At 35.6% G+C, this 18,461-nt stretch overlaps 2 protein-coding genes across 8 annotated transcripts in view; one reads left to right on the top strand and one right to left on the bottom strand.

Moving 5' to 3' along the window:
* HPGDS (hematopoietic prostaglandin D synthase) overlaps nucleotides 1–12,850 on the top strand; it is a 47,442-nt gene extending 34,592 nt beyond the window's left edge. The window contains exons 4-7 of one of the 3 annotated variants that reach the window (XR_013993554.1): nucleotides 675–784; nucleotides 8,346–8,444; nucleotides 9,964–11,322; nucleotides 11,775–12,015. Coding sequence is in view for 2 of the 3 variants with exons in the window: in XM_081052110.1 (XP_080908236.1) it covers nucleotides 675–784; nucleotides 8,346–8,444; nucleotides 9,964–10,128 (374 nt within the window). In the remaining variant the exon portion in view is untranslated. Of the gene's footprint in view, nucleotides 1–674; nucleotides 785–8,345; nucleotides 8,445–9,963 lie in introns of all 3 variants that reach the window. The other 2 variants (XM_081052110.1, XM_081052111.1) reach the window with 2 other exon arrangements.
* A 172-nt stretch (nucleotides 12,851–13,022) lies between these two features.
* Nucleotides 13,023–18,461, bottom strand: part of SMARCAD1 (SNF2 related chromatin remodeling ATPase with DExD box 1) — an 88,364-nt gene continuing 82,925 nt past the window's right edge. For all 5 annotated transcript variants that reach the window (XM_081051701.1, XM_081051702.1, XM_081051703.1 and 2 more), the window contains one exon: nucleotides 13,023–15,719. In XM_081051701.1, coding sequence (XP_080907827.1) covers nucleotides 15,658–15,719 — 62 coding nt within the window. In that variant the 3' untranslated portion in view covers nucleotides 13,023–15,657. The remainder of the gene's footprint in view (nucleotides 15,720–18,461) is intronic.

Below are 18,461 nucleotides of genomic sequence, written 5' to 3'. Positions count from 1 at the left end.
ATTATTTTAAACTTATAGTTTCCAGTATGAACACAAATGCTCCTGACAAAAACTGTCTGGAAAACTGAAAAGAATTCTTTTTACAAAATAAATGAAAATATATATACAGGTTATTTATTGTAGTATTGCTTGTATTAGCAAAAGATTGGAAGCAGACATAGTCAGTTGAGGCTAAATAAACTTGGCACTTCTACTTAAAAGAATCCCATGAAGCCAAAAAAAGAGCAAGGATACCCTTAAGGGACTTGTAAGGAAAGATCTCTAGGATATATAGGAGAGGTGCATATTGAGTGGGATATTATTTTTATTTTCGTAAAGAAACAATAGAAGAATACAAAAGAAACTAATAAAAGTGGTTATCAATATGGTACTAGGGAAGGGAGCAAAATGACGTGGATGGGGGCAGGGGTGGAAGTTGGTCTTCCTGGGATACTATGTTATATTATTAGGTTGATGCAAAAGTAATTGCGGTTTGAAAAGTAAAAAATAATTGCAATTACTTTTACTTTTACTTTTTTGCAATTACTTTTACTCAATTACTTTTGCACCAATCTAATATTTTGATTTTTTGAACTATATGAATATATTGCATATTAAAAAATTAATGTATTAATATAGTAAATTAAATTGAACATATTTGGGGGCATAAAATGACCTCTTTCTCTGTTGCACAGATTTGGCTGGAAAAACAGAACTGGAACAATGTCAAGTTGATGCTATTGTGGATACACTGGATGATTTCATGTCACGTTTTCCTTGGGCTGAGAAAAAACAAGACATAAAAGTAATGTAATCAGTTTGCTATTACTGCTATTAATCAGATTCACTTGCCAGACATTATGTCAGGTGCTTTTTAAGTCCCTTTTTATCAAAGTTAGACCTGTAGTTTGAAAATATCAAGTTATATTGAAAAGTTTAAAGCAAAGCACTGTGATTCTTTGCCCTAACCTCTTCACAATGGCTCCTCTCAGATGCAACCCTCTTTTTAACCCTTTTAGCTGTTTCTATAGGATTTACATATTTCCATATTTCTATAGCATATATAAATATGGCTTACTGTGATTCACTAATTTTAGTTTCTGTGGATTTCATATTATAGTAATAAGATTTAACTCTTACATAGTCATTCTCTCTGCTTCCTGTTCCCCAAAACTGCCAATGCAGTGATATTAAAACTTTTTTTAAATCTGTATTCAGTGATTACATTAGTTTGCCCATGAAAACATTATACAGAACTGTGCCTTGCAGTATGTTTTTGATTATATTTCCTTTCTTATGTTTACCCTTCGAAGTTAAAGTTACTAATTGTTTTTTTTTTCCATGTTTTTATTCTTTTCACTTTTATTGTTAAATCTTCCCATACTATCCAATAGTCGACCAGTATGGTTTTCCTCAAGGTCAATAATACGATAAGCTATTATTTCCATTATTTTCTTGGTGATATCTGGCCAGAGACGTCCATTCTCCTCTGTAAAATTGTTTAACTTTTCTGTACCACCATCATCATCAAATTTCCCTTCCCTGCCATCCCAGGGATCTCTTTCTTTTTGATTTGGAGTCCTGTCTCCTAGATGCCATCCTCTGTCTTTATTTCCTTTATTTGGGGGCACATCCTCCAGTATTTCAAAAGTTAAAATGAAGGCTTGATGCCAGGAGATATGGTGATAACAGTATGGATATCACTCTCCTTTGTGTCTCTGGTTGCACTAGACATGTGGTGCACAGTTGTCATCCTGCAATTTTTATTATCATCTTGGATGCTTCTCTGGATCCTTTCCTGGCTTCATTCTCTTGGTTTCTGTCCTTGTTTTTGTGGGGCAACTCTCCAGGAGCTTACCGAGCATAGGAAAATGTTTGGGGCCTTATTTGTCGAAAAACGTTTTTATCTCGTCTTCATACTTGTTTCGTAATTTGGCTGGGTATATAATTCTATGTTGAAAAGCAATTTTTCTTTAGTATTGGGAAAACATTTATTTATGGTCTTCTAGCAGTTGAGAAGTCTGAATCTAATCTAATTACTGACGTTTTGTATATAACCTATTTTTCTTTCCTCTCTGAAATCTGGTAGACCACTTGTCCTTTGAGTTCTAAAATTTTACAATAATTGTCTTAGTATGATCCTCTTTTCATCAACTGTGCTATCACTTTTGGGGGCCCTTTAAAATCTGGGACTCATGTTTTTTAATTCTAGGAAATTGCCTTTCATTATTTCACAGGTAATTTCCTCCTCCTTTCTTTTCTTTGATCTGTTATATTAAAATTCCTATTATTCAGATATTCGATCCTTTCTCTATTTTTTTATCTCTCCTTTTGTTTGTTTTTTGCCATTACTTTCATGGAGAATTCTTCAATTTTATTCAACAATCCTTCTCTTGAGGTCTCAACGTCTGACATGTTTTTAAATGTATAAGGACTCTTATTCTACAATGTTCTGTGTTTTTTAAAAAATATTACTTTATATTTGTTTAATTGATACAATATCATCTCCCTGCCTATAGTATGTTTGTTCAAAGTTGCCATTTTTCCTTTGTTTTGGTCTCTGTCTTTCCCCAGGAGTCATACCATCCTTTATAATCCATGACAAAGAGTAGGGAAATTAAAATGTTTACTCAAAGCTCTCAACATGTGGATGGAGTTTGCTGATTTTGAGCATCATGAGGCCATTTGGAGGTACTTCCCAATATCACCATTTTCAAGTATCTGCTCTTACACTAGGGTCCCTAGAGAAGACTTTCAATCTTTTGCCCAGAGATATAATGGCCTGGCTGACAGTGTTCTAGCAGACAAGGAGCAAAGAGAAGGCTAAGAGTCTCAGAATTTGACATTCAGCATACAGATATTCATTTAATCCCCCTGCTTTTTAATATATTATGTATGAAGACTCCCAACCCAGAGACCATCTATACCACCCTCTCCAGCCTTCTGCTAAGGATGGCGAAGAGGCAGGTATCCAGCAGTGTAAAATCAAGGAGGAAGTCTTATGCTAAAATGACTTCTTTCCACAGCTTTTCAACAATCCTCATTTTATCCCCTTCCTTACCTCCTTACCCCCAATTCTAGACATATCCTGGTATTTCCTGAACTATTTGAGGTTTTTATGGGGATAGATGATGCTGGTTTTTGATTTTCCCTTTGCAGGTACCATTCATCCATCTGCTTTACAGCTTTAAATTCTGTTTGCTTGTCTCTTCTCCAATTTTCCACATTCTATATTTTCCAAAATATATATTTACCGTGTTTTTGGAACTATATACATATATATGTGTGTATGTATGTATGTGTGTGTGTGTGTGTGTGTGTGTGTATATATATATATATATATATATATATATATATATATATATATATATATATATATATATCTCAAATCAAATCCGTCATCTTTATCCAGAATTGTAAATAGACCTCTTGGTTATTCTCCATTACAGACAGACCCTCGTGGTTTCTCTTAGGGCACTCATCATAATCTGTACTTTAAAATATATTTACTTTGTCTCCTGCAGTAGAATGTGTCGTGAGAGTGGGAAGCCCGCCTGCGTCATTCGCTGGTGTGCCCCACACCTTATGCTTTGCAGGCACTGGACCCTGTTGTGTGAGTGGTAGGAAGAGCCAAGCTCCTCCAACACCGTGTGCAGTGCTGCTCTGCCCCTTTACATGGATTATCTCGGTCAGTGCCCTGCTCCTCCTGTGAGACAGTGTTTTGTATTATCATGCTCACTTTGCTGATGAAGAAACTGAGACAGAGAGTAGCTGCCGAGCTCACACAACAAGTCTGCCCAGCCCAGAACCCACCGCCTCACCACCTACACATACTTTTTCCCAAATTAGTGACTCATCCCAAAGCATCCCTTTGGGGAGAAACAGTTGTTATCCTTATTTTCCAGAATGTAAGGTTATGTAGGGTAAGTCACTCACTGAAGGTTATTCAGCTCGTAAGGGATATACAAGGAATTCCAGTCCCTGTCATTCTGACTCAGACTCCATGTTCTTAACCACTGGGTGTGAGACCACAGTGCCAGCAGCTGTTCAAAACAGCTGCACAAGAATCCTATGTACATGTCATAGCTTAAGGCCTGCATCCAAAAGCTACAGCACAGAACAGATGGCCGTCTTCCTTAATTTACTTAAGCATATTTATACTAAATACTGTTTATTTAATGAGGACCTTCTGATTTGAATAGAGATACTTAAAACATAAAGGTATTCACATTCACTGATTCCTTGACATAAATGTAAGGTGTGTGGTGATGAACTCACACACACACACACACACACATACGACTAACCAGGACCAAGTCTTAAAAGCTCAGCTCTGATGACAGAGACGATACACACGGGCTCTGTACTCGGACTGCCAGTAAATCCTGATTCCTTTCTTACTACTTGTCACTTAATTCCTTATCAATAGTTTAAATTCTTTGTTTGTAAAAATATCGTAGAATCTACTTTGAAATATGTTGGGAGGATTAAATGGTAGCATAAATATTTATGGCTAGGTAAAGTGTTCAATAAACATTAGCTGCTATAACTAATACAGTGTTATCATATAGTCCAGCGCTTGTTGTTTTTCCATCTGTTTGTTAAACATGGCATCTGTATTTTACATATCCTTATAAATGCAGACAAGTAGAGATATGAATCCTGATTTAGGAAAAAAAACTAAAGCTTTATTTCCCCCACACTAAAAATCCTCACTGATTGGCAGTCTGTCAATTTATGGACTTGCCCTCTGTATTTTCTCTGTTTTGACTGAGGCTCCATAACAAAGGCCATTTCACAGAGGAAAATATTCTTTGAGCATTCATACACTCTACCTTTGTATTAGAATAACAATGCTCTTACAACCTACCACAAAACAAAGTTTAACAGAACATAATCCAAGTTCATGATAAATCATATGAAGGGAGAACATGTTGCAGAAATACTGCAGATAGTTACAGACTGTCTGATTAATAAGCAGAACCTGGCTAGTATACAATGAAAAATGCATAGTTCTTTTATATTTTGTGGCCTAATCTCCTTGTAGTGGGTTGCATTGCTGCCACCTTGTGGTCAGGTAAAATTTTCAAAAGCAGAATATTGGTGCAGTAAAGATGAATGGATAATGAAAACAGTCCTCTTATTATATGTGCTTTTAAAAATCTATCAAATACACATAATTATAAATGTTTTAGTATTGGTTGCTAAAAATTACATTTCCAATTAAAAATTAATTTAGATTTTTAAAAAATTTATTGGGGTGACAATTGTTAGTAAAATTACATAGATTTCAGGTGTACAATTCTGTATTACATCATCTATAAATCCCATTGTGTGTTCACCACCCAGAGTCAGTTCTCCTTCCATCACCATATATTTGATACCCCTTACCCTCATCACCCACCCCCCACCCCCTTACCCTCTGGTAACCACTAAACTATTGTCTGTGTCTATGAGTTTTTGTTAAAAGGCAAAATATGTCTCAGGACATCGGTCACCCACACTGACAATTCTTGAATTTACCACTAGTGTTTCTTTGGTTATGCAATGTATCTGTTTCAGTTTCCTCATCTGCAGAACAGGGGTGGGGATAGGATGCTGGATGAGTAGGGTTGAAGGAATGCTATTGGCCCGTTTCCAATACTAAATGATTTTGGTAGTGTGGTTTAAAAACAATGATTTGGAGAAACACAATCTTCTTTAATTCCTATATTAATGTTATAGCAATGATTTCTCAGGGGGCAAAAACCTCCCGCCTTATGACTCTCTGGAGGAGGTAGCCATTTCAGAGTACACCAAATACAAGAGTGGCTGTCTAGGATTTATCAGGAAATGCATTTTAAAAAGTACACATCTGGGAAGAAAAGGATGTATAACCAAATTTCGTCTTATTTTGGTGAGTATTCTTTAAAATGACTCTTAAATACTAATGATTACATTGTTTGGTTATGTACATTTTATTAGACTAAGATGATTCACAAAACATGTAAAGAGAACCTGGGCTAAAGAAGTCAATAGCACAGACATAAAATTTCTATTTGGCACTGCATATAATGCAAGCATCGGTGTACCTTAAGTTGTGGAAATGCACATTAGAAAAAATAACAAAGTTAACCAGGTGAGCACACAGAAGTTTTTGGAAAGCCGTCTAGCAGCTACATCCCCTTCCGTTCAGCTCCCTCCTGTTTCTAGCTATTCTGGGATAGCCAAGTTGGCCATTGTCTTTCCAATTGATGCTAAACTAAGCTGAGCTGTAGGAAGTGCCACACAGCTCTGGGCACATTGCCTCAGCTCACAAATTCTGAGTAAGGGGCAGAAGGACTCACACTGTTTTTATTTAAAACTATGAACATATTAACTAGAGAGAGAGATCCTTAGGTACAAAAGTGGTATATAACAGTGTAAAGTCAAAATAATGATAAGCTTTCCAAGCTTCAGTTTGCAAAATCTGGCAATTGTCTGTAAATATGTAATGATGCTTTTGCAAACAATTCTACAAATGTAAGGCATTATGTAATAGTAATTGGTATTACCTAGCTAAGTCATAATTGTAACTGGAAGTAAATCAGCAAATTGGTGAGGTAGTTATCAACTATCTGACTTACCTTAATAAAGACTGGCTTTTATTACAGGCGTACCTTGGAGATATTCTGCGTTCGGTTTCAGACAACTGCAATAAACTGCAAGATATTCTGCGTTCGGTTTCAGACAACTGCAATAAACTGCAATAAAGAGATTATTGCAATTAAGCGAGTAGCAGCTTTTTCAATTTCCCAGTGCATATAAGTTATACTTACATTATACTGTAGTCTATTAAGTGTACAGTAGCGTATGTCTAAAAAAGTGTATATACCTTAATTTAAAGATATTGCTAAAAATTGCTAACCATCATCTGAGATTTTGGCAAGTCATAATCTTTTTTGCTAGTGGAGGGTCTTGCCTCGATGTGGATGGCTGCTGACTGAACAGGGTGGTTGTGGTTGAGGTTGGGTGGCTGTGGCAATTTTTTACAGTAAGACAACAATGCAGTTTGCCGCATAGATTGACTCTTCCTTTCACTTGAAGACTTAAAAGGCCATCATAGGTTTATTTTTTGGCCTAATTTCAGTATTCTGTGTCTGTCTCAGAGGCCTGAGAAGAGAGAGACCAGGCAATGGCCAGTGGGTGGAGCAGTGAGAACACACACAACATTTATCAATTACGTTCGCCATCTTATATAGGCACAGTTCCGGACACCCCAAAACAATTACAATAGTAACATCAAAGGTCACAGATTACCATAACAAATACAATAATAATGAAAAAGTTGGTACTGTTGAGAGAATTACCAAAATGTGACACAGAGACATGAAGTGAGCAAATGCTATTGGAAAAATGGTGCCACAGACTTGCTCAACATAGGGTTGCCACAAACCTTGAATCTGTAAAAAAACATGCTGTCTGCAAAGAGCAATACAACAAAGCACAATAAAGTGAGGTGTGCCTGTGTAGGTCACTTATGAATATTAAATGACATATCGTCAAATTTTATAATATTTTTAAGTGTGAATTACATTTCATATCCAAAATACAAACCAGCCAATTTTTTCACATATAAATACTTTGCACCAAGAAATAGGCCATGATTATATTATTTGGTCTTCAGAGATTCAAGCAAAAACACAAGGATAATTTTTTTAAAATGGATATATTTGTTAAATTTTTTTGGTAAGGATATTATTTGGTTTGTAATATTACCTTACATAATATATCAAAAAGAGGCACCTAGATGTTTTGTAGATGATATTCAAGGCAGACAAATATACGGAGGCACAATTATCAAGTCAAAGAGACAAAATTCATATAAGCCCCAGAGCACAATGATTCATTATGGATTAGTTCAACTGTAATTGAAAATTAAAAAGAAATTTAAAAAGACTGTCAAACTAGAGAAATCTAGCCTTCCTTATAAAATAAAATTTCTTTACCTTCCGTTATTATTTAACTTTAAAGGGAGTGAGGCTAAGAAAAGTGAGAATTTTAAAAGTGGAAAAACATAATGGAATTTTTATTAATAAAAAATTAAGATAAAATCATTAAAAGATTTTATGGGTAAAGTATTTAGTCATAATATGCAAAGAAACTATAAGAACTAGTGACAAAGTATTTATTTTTAAATCCATGAGTAATAAAGGGACAACTAAGATCTAAAAAAAGTTAGATCTGAATCTCAGTAATGTCACACATTAAAAAAAACACACACATAGCTACTTCTCTTCCTTTCTGAACTCATGTAGGAAAATAAAGATGGAACTCCTCTTCTTCAAATCATACTATTTATTTTTCTTCCTATTATCCTTAAAGTGATCTTTTTCTCTCTCTCCTAGAAGCAGACATTTAATGAACTACTTATGTACGATGCACCTCAGCTTCTGCAAGATTTGGAAGCATACTTAGGGGAAAGAGAGTGGTTTATTGGTAACTCTGTGAGTATGTTTTACATCTTAAAAATATGACATATATATATATGTATGTATGTATGTATATATATATATATATATATATATATATATATATAAATGTATGTATACCTCACACCCCTTCATTTCTACCCATTGACTCAATACTTTCCGAAAATGTTCCTCTCCCTGCCCTACGAACAGTTCTGATGGACTTAAATATTTTTTTTCCTTCTGTTTTCTACTAAAATTCCTTTGTAAACTTTCTCCTGAGCGGTCCATCTCTCAGCACTCTCCCTTCCTCACAGTGTTTCACACACACTGGTGTTTTGTTTCTCAGATACCAGCCTTATTCCCACCTAAGAGCATTTCCACCTGCTGATCCCTCTGTTTGGAATGTTTAATCTGGAGATCGCTGCATGTCTGGAACCCTTTTATCATTCAAGCCATGGCTTATATGTCACCTCTTAAAGGTCTTTCCTCCCTGATCACCTGAGAGTCCTTCTCACACTTTTCTTCTTCATCGCCCCTCAGTTTGCATGTTTGTCTTCCTGCTTCTAAAATAAAAGCTGCATCAGTAAAGTGGCTTGCATAACATGCTCTTGTTAACCCCAGCACCTAGACCTGCACGTGGCATACAGTAGGTGCTCCACAAATGTGTTGGCCGAACTCTGAATCCTCTAATAGACTCTCCTGGTTGACAGGTGTTTTAGTAAGCAAGTCATAAAACACCAGCCATAAGCATTATTAAATTCCATACAAAAACTAATAGCCCACATTTAAACTTCACTGATTGATGTCCATATGGAGCCAAAGTAATGTAATCCAGATTAGTTTCTAGTCACAAAGGAGGGGGAAAAAAAGAACACAGGGAAGGACCAGGCTGTCATCCCCCTAATACAGTGGTCAATCTTAGGGTTCCACTTACCGTCAGTTACCCATATATTATGCCTTCTGATGTGATGCAATAGAACGTGTGAGGCAGAAATATTTAACTTGAAACCGTGAACTCTCTAGGGATAATTTGCACTCTACTGCTTTACACTCTGCAGTGTGTGAAGGAACAAGGTAAACAAGACACAATAGTTACCCAAATCCTGAAGACAGGACATTGTGCAGGACTACTGTGGGATCCTCCATCATTCAGTGACATAAAAAAAGGGGTACTGTTGTGAATTAAGAGTTAAAGGACAAAACCAGGTAAAATGCCTGGTCCTAGAAACGATTCTTTGTCCTACGTAAAGTACTGATTGGGTATTCGATAGGTGAAAATGTAGTCAGAGGTGCAGATCCATCAAGTTACAAGTGTATGTACTGTAACATCTCATTTTAATACAAATGCATGAACACACAGGAAAAAACCCGATACAAAGAGGTGTTAATATTAGTAACTTCTGGGTATTGGGAGTATGGTGTTAACTCGAATTTTCTATCACACATATTCCACTTTTGTAATAAGATTGTTTTGAATTAAAAAGAAACATTTTTAGATTAAGAAATTATGCCTTTTACATTTAAATGGAAATTTTTGTTTCCTTTAAACTAGGTAACTTGGGCAGATTTCTACTGGGAAATTTGCAGTACTACACTTTTGGTCTTGAAACCTGACTTGTTGGACATCCATCGCAGGCTGGTGATGTTAAGGAAGAAAGTCCAAGCCATTCCTGCCATTGCTGACTGGATACAAAGGAGGCCCCAGACTAAGCTCTAGGTGATGCCTGTTGCCTAACTTCCTTGTTCTTCACAGTAAGGCTCCCATCAGATAAGAAGCTACATTGGCCTGCCCTGGTCCACACACACTCCTTCAACTTTCTTGCTAGCTATTGTCAGCAAATCACTATGTAAATAGGGTGCACAGCATGACAGATGACCAATGTCACTTCTTTCAAAGCCTGTTAGGGATTGATAGTTCACTGCAAATGATTGTTGTTCACGCACAGACAATACAGTGTATAGTGGCAGTGCCTGCTTGTTTCTCAGTGATAAACACACTTGACATTTTACAAAAATGGATATTTGAAAAAGGGAACTCACCAACAAAGATGAAAGTACAATAAAGAAACGACAAGTGATAGTGCTGGTGTCAAATTGGAAAGAGCTGACAGTGGGAGTGTTGACACTGCTGCAGTTCAAATGGCTCTAGATATGCAGCCAGAGAACCTGGGGAAGGCAAACTTAGCAACACAAATGAGGCAGGTGGTGTGACAAAGACAAAAATACCCCGGAGGAAGTGAGACTGGTGTCAAACTTCATATTAAAAGAACACAGATCAAAAGAATAAGAAGACAAGCCACAGACTGAGAGAAAATATTTGCAAAAGACCTGATAAGGCTATTATTCAAAATATATAAAGAGCTCTTAAAATTCAACAACACAGTGAATAACCTGTTTACAAAATGAACAAAAGACCTGAGTAGACACCTCATCAAAGATACACAGATGGCAAATAAGCTTATGAAAAGATGCTCAATATCATGTCACTAGGAAATTGCAAATAAAAACAATGAGATACCATTGCATACCTGTTGGGATGGCAAAAATTTTAAGCATCAACACCACCAAATAAATGCTGGCAAGGATGTGGAGAAACAGGAACTTTATTCATTGCTGTGAAAAGAATGAAAAACGGTACAGAAACCCTGGAAGAGAGCTTGGCAGTTTCTTATTACAAAAGTAAACATACTCTTATCATACAGTTCAGCAATCGCACCCTTTCGTATTTACACAAAGGAGTTGAAAACGTGTGTACACAAAAATCTTCTGCTCATGGGCATTTGTTGCAACACTGTTGGTAATTCCAAAACTTGGAAACAACCAAGGTGTCCTTGAGCAGGTGAGTGGATACCACTGCGGTACATTCAAACAAGGGTGTATTATGCTGCACTAAAAAGAAATGAGCTATCAAGTCAGGAAACGACAGGAGGAAACTTAAATGCATACTGCTAAGTGAAAAAAGCCAATCTGAAAAGGCAGCCTACAATATCATTTCAGCTATTTAACATTCTGGAAAAGGCAAAACTATGAAGACTGTAAAAAGATCAGTGGTTGCCAGAAGCTAAGAGGGAGAGAGGGATGGATGAATAGGGCTATAGAGGACTTTTAGGGCAGTAAAACTATTCTGTAGGATCCTACCGTGTTTCCCCGAAAATAAGACCTAGCTGGACCATCAACTCTAACGTGTCTTTCGGAGCAAAAATTAATGAGACCCGGTCTTATTTTACTATAATGTAAGATTGGACCCGGTCTTACTTTACTATAATGTAAGACTGGGTCTTATATAACATAATAACATAACATACCAGGTCTTCTATTAATTTTTGCTCCAAAAGACGCATTAGAGCTGATGGGTCTGGCTAGGTCTTATTTTCGGGGAAACACGGTATATTGGTAGATTCGTCAAACCCATCAAATGTACAACACCCAGAGTGAACCCTCAGTAAGCTACAGACTTTGGGTGGTTATGTATCAGTGCAGGTGCAGGTACTGAAACAAACATACCCTTGTGGTGTAGGGTGTTGACAGTGAGTGTGGTACATGGGAACTCTGTTTTCTGCTCAGTTTTGGTGTGAACCTAAAACTCTAAAAAATAAAGTCTATTAAAAGAGAAAAAAAGAACAGAGGTATTTTGTGTCATTGGAAGAGTATAGTAAAATGTTGGAAACTGATCCAAATTTAGAATTATGACAATTTTCCAAAGTATTAAAAAAAGTTGCTTGGGAGTTTGAACAGTACAAGAAGGTACTGTTCAAACTACTTTTTTGACAAAAAAACTTTGTCACTGTTTCTAATACTTTAGTGTACTCAATGTTTTACTACTTTTTCATTTATACATTTATAACCAGTTTTTTTATGTGTTGACAAATACTTTTTAATCACTTTTCCCAATAATTATTTTGCAAACTTCAACTTCCACTCATTTGCACAGCCCCACACTACCACAGAAAGCAAGAACTCCCAGTATAAACAAGTTATTTCAATACAAACCTTCCAAATAACTATATTTAGATTACCCTTAACCCACTTTAAACCATAATTATATTAGAACATCACGTTTTAGTTCAATTTACATGTTACTATTATTAATATTGGATTGTTTAGCTCAATGTCATGTTCTATACGGAAACAGACTAATGATACTTAGCCTTACACCTGAAATGCAAGGCAGAGGAAGGAAAACATAGCTGAGCAGACAAAAACAGGGAGAGGGTGGGGAGGGGGGAAGAAAGAAAAAGGAAAAGGAAAGCCCAGCTAAATACGATCTTGTTTAAGGTGATTCTTTCTTCTCAACAATGTTCTGAAATGGAGAAAAATGTTAAAACATTTTATGCCTTAAGGATTACACATAAATACACAGTGTATTTTCCAAGTACCTTGCTTTTTTGGATCATATTTTCTTATCGTTAGTGGCTGTTAATAAATAAAAGGTTATAAGTAAATTTCATTGCAAAGTACTCTTATCATGTTATCAAGGCAGTCTAAAGGAAAAAAAAAGTATCTTTCACAAAAGAAATTCGAGTAATACTCTGGATAATGACGGTAGTAACTTTTCTTCTTTCTTATGCATATTCATTTTCGTGCACATTGATTACATTCTGACAAACTTTAATTAAAAACAGAATTTAATAAAATGCAATGCTTATCTAAAATTATGAAAATTCAAAATAAGATAATCACTTGTTTACACAAATCCTAATTCAAATATGAAATGCAGCCACAGCAAGTTTCATATGGAAATACTTCATTTCAATCATAGCATCACCATAATCTTTAGGTCACCTATTTTCACTGAAGGATAACACATTCCATTATCCCACCCTGTACACAAATTAAATGTCTCTATACTAAGAAATTGAGAAAGAATATGAATAAATCAGAGCAGAAACTGAATTGCATATTAAAATCAGAAAAGAAAAACATACATTTGGGGAAGAAAAAGTGCAAAGGATCAATTCCTTAATTTTATGGACCATTTAAGTGTCTTACTTAAGGTCACACAAAGGGAAACGAAATCTGATACTCCTATATAACCACTATACAATAACATAATATTACTCAACATTGCGATATAAATATCTCCTTGCATAAAGTTCAAGTCCATGGGGTTAGAAATAGTTATGAAAACACATAAAGCATGTCTTCTATCTCTGTGTGACTTGTATTAAAAAAGTAAAAGCTGCTTCAGGTGGTCAAGATATTTTCGCAACTGTGGCCTCATATGCTCTCTCTACTGATAACGGAGTATGATTACCGACATCAGTCCAATGGAGGGACTAATAAGAATAGATCCTAAGCAATAAATTCCAGTTTATTGAGAAACAGGCAATACTCGTATTAAGCATATGCTACAATTGCATTTGTGCTCAACAATATATGTATATTTTAAGGGTAAAGGAAGGGTTAGAAACTTTTAAAAAGGGTTTGAAAATACAACTTATGATCACAAATATTTTTATTAAGCCCAAAGACATAATAAAGCATTACAACTACAGTTGTAAAGAACCCAACTACAGTTCATTGAAGATCAAAAGATGGATTTTGTAAAGAACCCAACTACAGTTCATTGAAGATCAAAAGATGGATTTAACAACAAAAGAAATAGTCTACCATTGAAGATACATTAATACAGAAGTTACGAGAAATCCATTAAAAGATTTTAAAAGGTAATATTCCCAATAATTTGACTAAGTGATTTGTGTACTAGATGCAGGGGGAGGTAGTAGTATTTGCTGATTCCTTTTAGCCCCATTACACTAAAATATATGGACTATGTTCAATATACCTTCAAGATTGGGTAAATCTACGGGGTCATGAGTTTTCAGTCTAACACCTGCAGAATCACTGTAAGAGCTAGCTACATTAGCCTTCTAACTCCAGAGGGTGATAGTACCTTAGCATCTTAGCAAGTCAGGATGCCCTGAAAGTATAATCTCCAATAATTAACAAAGCTTTCATTTATAAATAAGTTTATTTATAATGATATTTACATAATAAAAATGAAACACATGAAACTCACAAGTTATACAAAGAAACTGATGTGTAATAAAAACAGCAATATAGACTGACAGGCAAAAATTTAAAGAAAGATTTAATAAAGAGCTAATACCAAGTAGACAACTTTACTTCTAAATTTCACTTTGTCACCCACACTGAATTGGAATTGAACAATGGCTCTCTCTTTAGGAGGTCCTGTACTGGCAATTCTGGAAACTGATAAATCATATTTTGATAAGAATGTAAAGGTAATGACCCATTTCCATGCAGCACCTGATGCTGCCTTAATACAAAGTCACATTCAGTCTGCTTTGAAGTGAAAGAGCCCGTTCATCTGTTGTGCCAGGCTGGAAAAATGTCACCAACATTTTGCTGATGCATGGAGATGTGGCGGAAATAAACTACTATTTAGAGAGTAAAGAGGACTGGGGCAGAAGTGACTGGGCAACAGTTTCAAGAGAAGCAAAAGCCAGGAGAGGGAAATCAATGAAAACATGCACAAGAATAGGCAGAGTAATAATTAGCACAATTAGTGCCGCTGGGAAATGAACAGAAGGAATTAATCCATGGAGCAAGATAAGGGCTTCTTTAGTTACTATTCACTGGAAAACAACTTAGTGCCTGGCCAAATAAATTTGTTTGAACAGAAGTATTTGGGAGGACCTGGGGGGTGTTAGTATATGGAATGCCACCTTTAGATTCAGGTTGAGTTCTTGTTGACAGTGGTGAACATCTGCTTCAAATAGCAATAAAATGAAAGCTATATAATCTATACAGCTGCATTCTTTAAACTAACGTAATAAAAAAGAACTTCGAATGAGACAAGCAAAAACAAGACATAAGCATCATCAAATAAGGCACATGTAAAAATCTACACACATTATCCAGTGAAAGACAATATATATATATATTTGGAGGTAGAAATAATTACAAAAATACTGACATTTCTAAAGCATTAGCATATTTGTTACAAACAATCACCAACTAAACCCCATTCAGAAAACTGTTTTGTAAAATGATTATTCAGTATCTTTAGAACTACATATTTGTGGCTTTTTTGGAAATTTCACATGTGAGCATTGGGAGAATTCAGTTAGTGGCAAAAAAGTTGTCCATACTATGAGAAATGTAATATGGAAATTATAAAAAGTTATAAATGTTCATAAACCCCATGGTCATCATAATGTAAATGTCCTTGAGTGCACCAAGTTGATATTTCCTCATCAATCAGGAATTCACGATTGTTATTTCACAGGCCCATTGACGTTTTTAGTAATGTGGCTATATCTGCTGGCATGCTCCCTTCGTCACCTGTAGATGAGAAAAGTGGCATTAAAATGTAATAAAATATTTTAGGAACTATATTCTCTCTCTCCAATTTTCTCTACCTTTGGAGAATTCCTAATCATCTTTCAAGGCCCAGTTTGCTTCGGTGGCACGCTCTGTTAAAGACCTTCCCAAAACCGTGTAACAGGGCTACTTCCTTTCTCTGTGCTCGTGTGCCTACTGACAGCACAGCAATCTACAGTTAGGGTTCGGATTTGCTATACATAACATAAAGATACACAAACATAGATAGTTCGGAGCATATCTTCATATCCACATAGTATTTACTCCTCAAGTTTGCTAATAAACACATTTATGTAACAAACTGAATGCTGAACACAGGACAACAGAGCTCCCAATCACACCAGAGAGAACTCACTCGCTTATTTCCAGTCCAAGGATCCAATCACTGACTTTGATTTAACTGACACATCGAAATAAAATCTTGAGTACAGCAATCCCCGTTGAGGATTAAAGTATCCACTGTAAATTATCTTTTTCCCAATGTTTGTCCCATATTTCAATTAAATGGGACTCTAGTATCTAGGTACTTGTCCAGGAATTATTCAAGATTTTCTAAGATGTGAAAACATTTTGTCTATCAAGGTGGCACAGAATTTAGTCACCCTTGATTAACTCAATCACTCAGATTGTTTTTAGAGGAACTGATTTATTAGTTTACAATAACATGGTAGGGCTGACAATTCATAAATATTTGGACATTTGTAGCTATGAACAATTTTATAAATTAGATGGGGCTAAATGTAGCAAAACTCATCACCTTTATCACCTCTCCCCTCCTCCCAGTTATAATCTAAAATTATGAGAGTACTTTTATCTATCCTTTCAGTGAAAGTCATATGCACATGAACACAAACTATTGCATAAATTCTCAGGGAATTCACTGACACCCTTGCCTTCACGCTCGGAAAATAGCCCATGAAATCCAGATTGACACTTGTCCTAAATTAACTGACACCATGAATAATTGGGCAAATCCTGAATATAATAAGACAAGAATACAAATCCACAAGACAACAAGACTCTCCAAAATTCATTATTACTAGGAATGCAGGAGGAGAAGAAAAGAAGGAAAAGGGTGGGGAGACTCTTCTAAATTTAAAGACACTAAAATAATACAGTAAAATGCAGGTGTGAAGTTTCATTTCATCTTGTTTTGGTTTTTACAAAAAGCTATAAAGTATTAAGAGCATAACTGGGAAAAATCCAAATGTGGACAATATGTGATAATATTTGAAATTACTGTTAATTTTCTGGATGTAATAATAATATTATAGAAATTTAGAGGAACATGCTGAAACATTCAGCATGAAGTTTCATGTCTATGACTGACATTAAAATAGTTCACTAAAAAAAGGTAGATGAAATAAACACTGTAAATTGTTACAATCGTTGAATCGTACTTTTATTCATGCTATGCTTTCAACATTTTTGCATGAAAATTTCCATAATAAAAAAATTTTAAATGGTAGATAACTTATTAATATAACTGTATTAAGGGAAATTAAAGGAAAAGACCCATACAATCCTTATTCTAAAGCAGTGGTTCTCTGACTTTAGCATGTATCAGAAACAGCAACCAGATTATAGTGTCCTTTCCCTAGTTTCTGACTCATTGTGATGGAGTTGGGCTTGGGAATTTACAATTCAAACTGGCAATTTCCCAGGTGGTGCTGCTGTGGCTGGTCCAGGGGCTACACTTTGATATCCACTAAGGCAAGTTCTAGAAACACAAAAATCTGACAAGCACACACGAGAGGAATCATGGTCTTTAATCTTTCAGTTTCCTGGGAAAAGGGGCATACACAAAACATAAAGCACATACATGCTATATTACAAATATACCTTTTGTTTACAGAGGAAATGGAACTCACTGTGAGAGATGAAAAGAAGGGCATACTTGTACTATTATCAGGGTCAGTGTCAAATTATTTAAATGAAACCAGGGGCAAAGCCAAAGACAAAATCATTATACACAGTTAAGAGATTAAATGAAAGACATTATTGTATCCTCTACCCAATAAAACACTTATTGGGAACAACTGATATATAAATAGCATCTATATGATAAAGGAGGAAATTTCCTACAGAAGGGAAGAGTGATAACTGGGGGAAATTTTCATAATTAAACATTTTAAACTAAACATTACTAAACATAACTAAACATTTTAAAGCTATGCTAAGAGCATAGCTAAAATAAGTTGCTATTTTAACAGACACACCGGGTATGAAAATAACAGGTAAATTTTCAAATAAAGAAATTTATATAAATGCAAATAATTTACATGAATTATGACTGGAAATGACTGACATACATATCACCTCTGCTCTCATGAAATACCATTAAATGCCATGGGGGACAAAAGGGGGGCATTAAACATAAAGAGAAAGAACAGAAGAAAAAGACAGCAGTCGAGAGAGAGACCTGTCAATAAATTTTGGAAGATGAAACGCAGATGGAAGAATGGAAACTGACTTTAGCAGAATAGACACAGCAAAAACTAAAGTACGGGCAGGTGGGAAATGCAAGGTTACTGTACTTCATGCTCAGAATCCCCCTCACCCCTAGAGCTCAGGACGTGGAGGTAATGGGTACTTCTGAAAGATGGGAAACATATGGAGGTAAAAAGAGATTGAAGGGTAGGACACCTAAAACCTTCCCTCAGAGCCAGTCATTTGCCCCAAGTATACAAAAGGTTTACTCTT

The sequence above is a fragment of the Rhinolophus hipposideros genome (genome assembly GCF_964194185.1).
Source record: "Rhinolophus hipposideros genome assembly, chromosome: 1".
Lineage (NCBI taxonomy): Eukaryota > Metazoa > Chordata > Mammalia > Chiroptera > Rhinolophidae > Rhinolophus > Rhinolophus hipposideros.
This window is presented reverse-complemented; position numbering and strand designations above follow the sequence as displayed.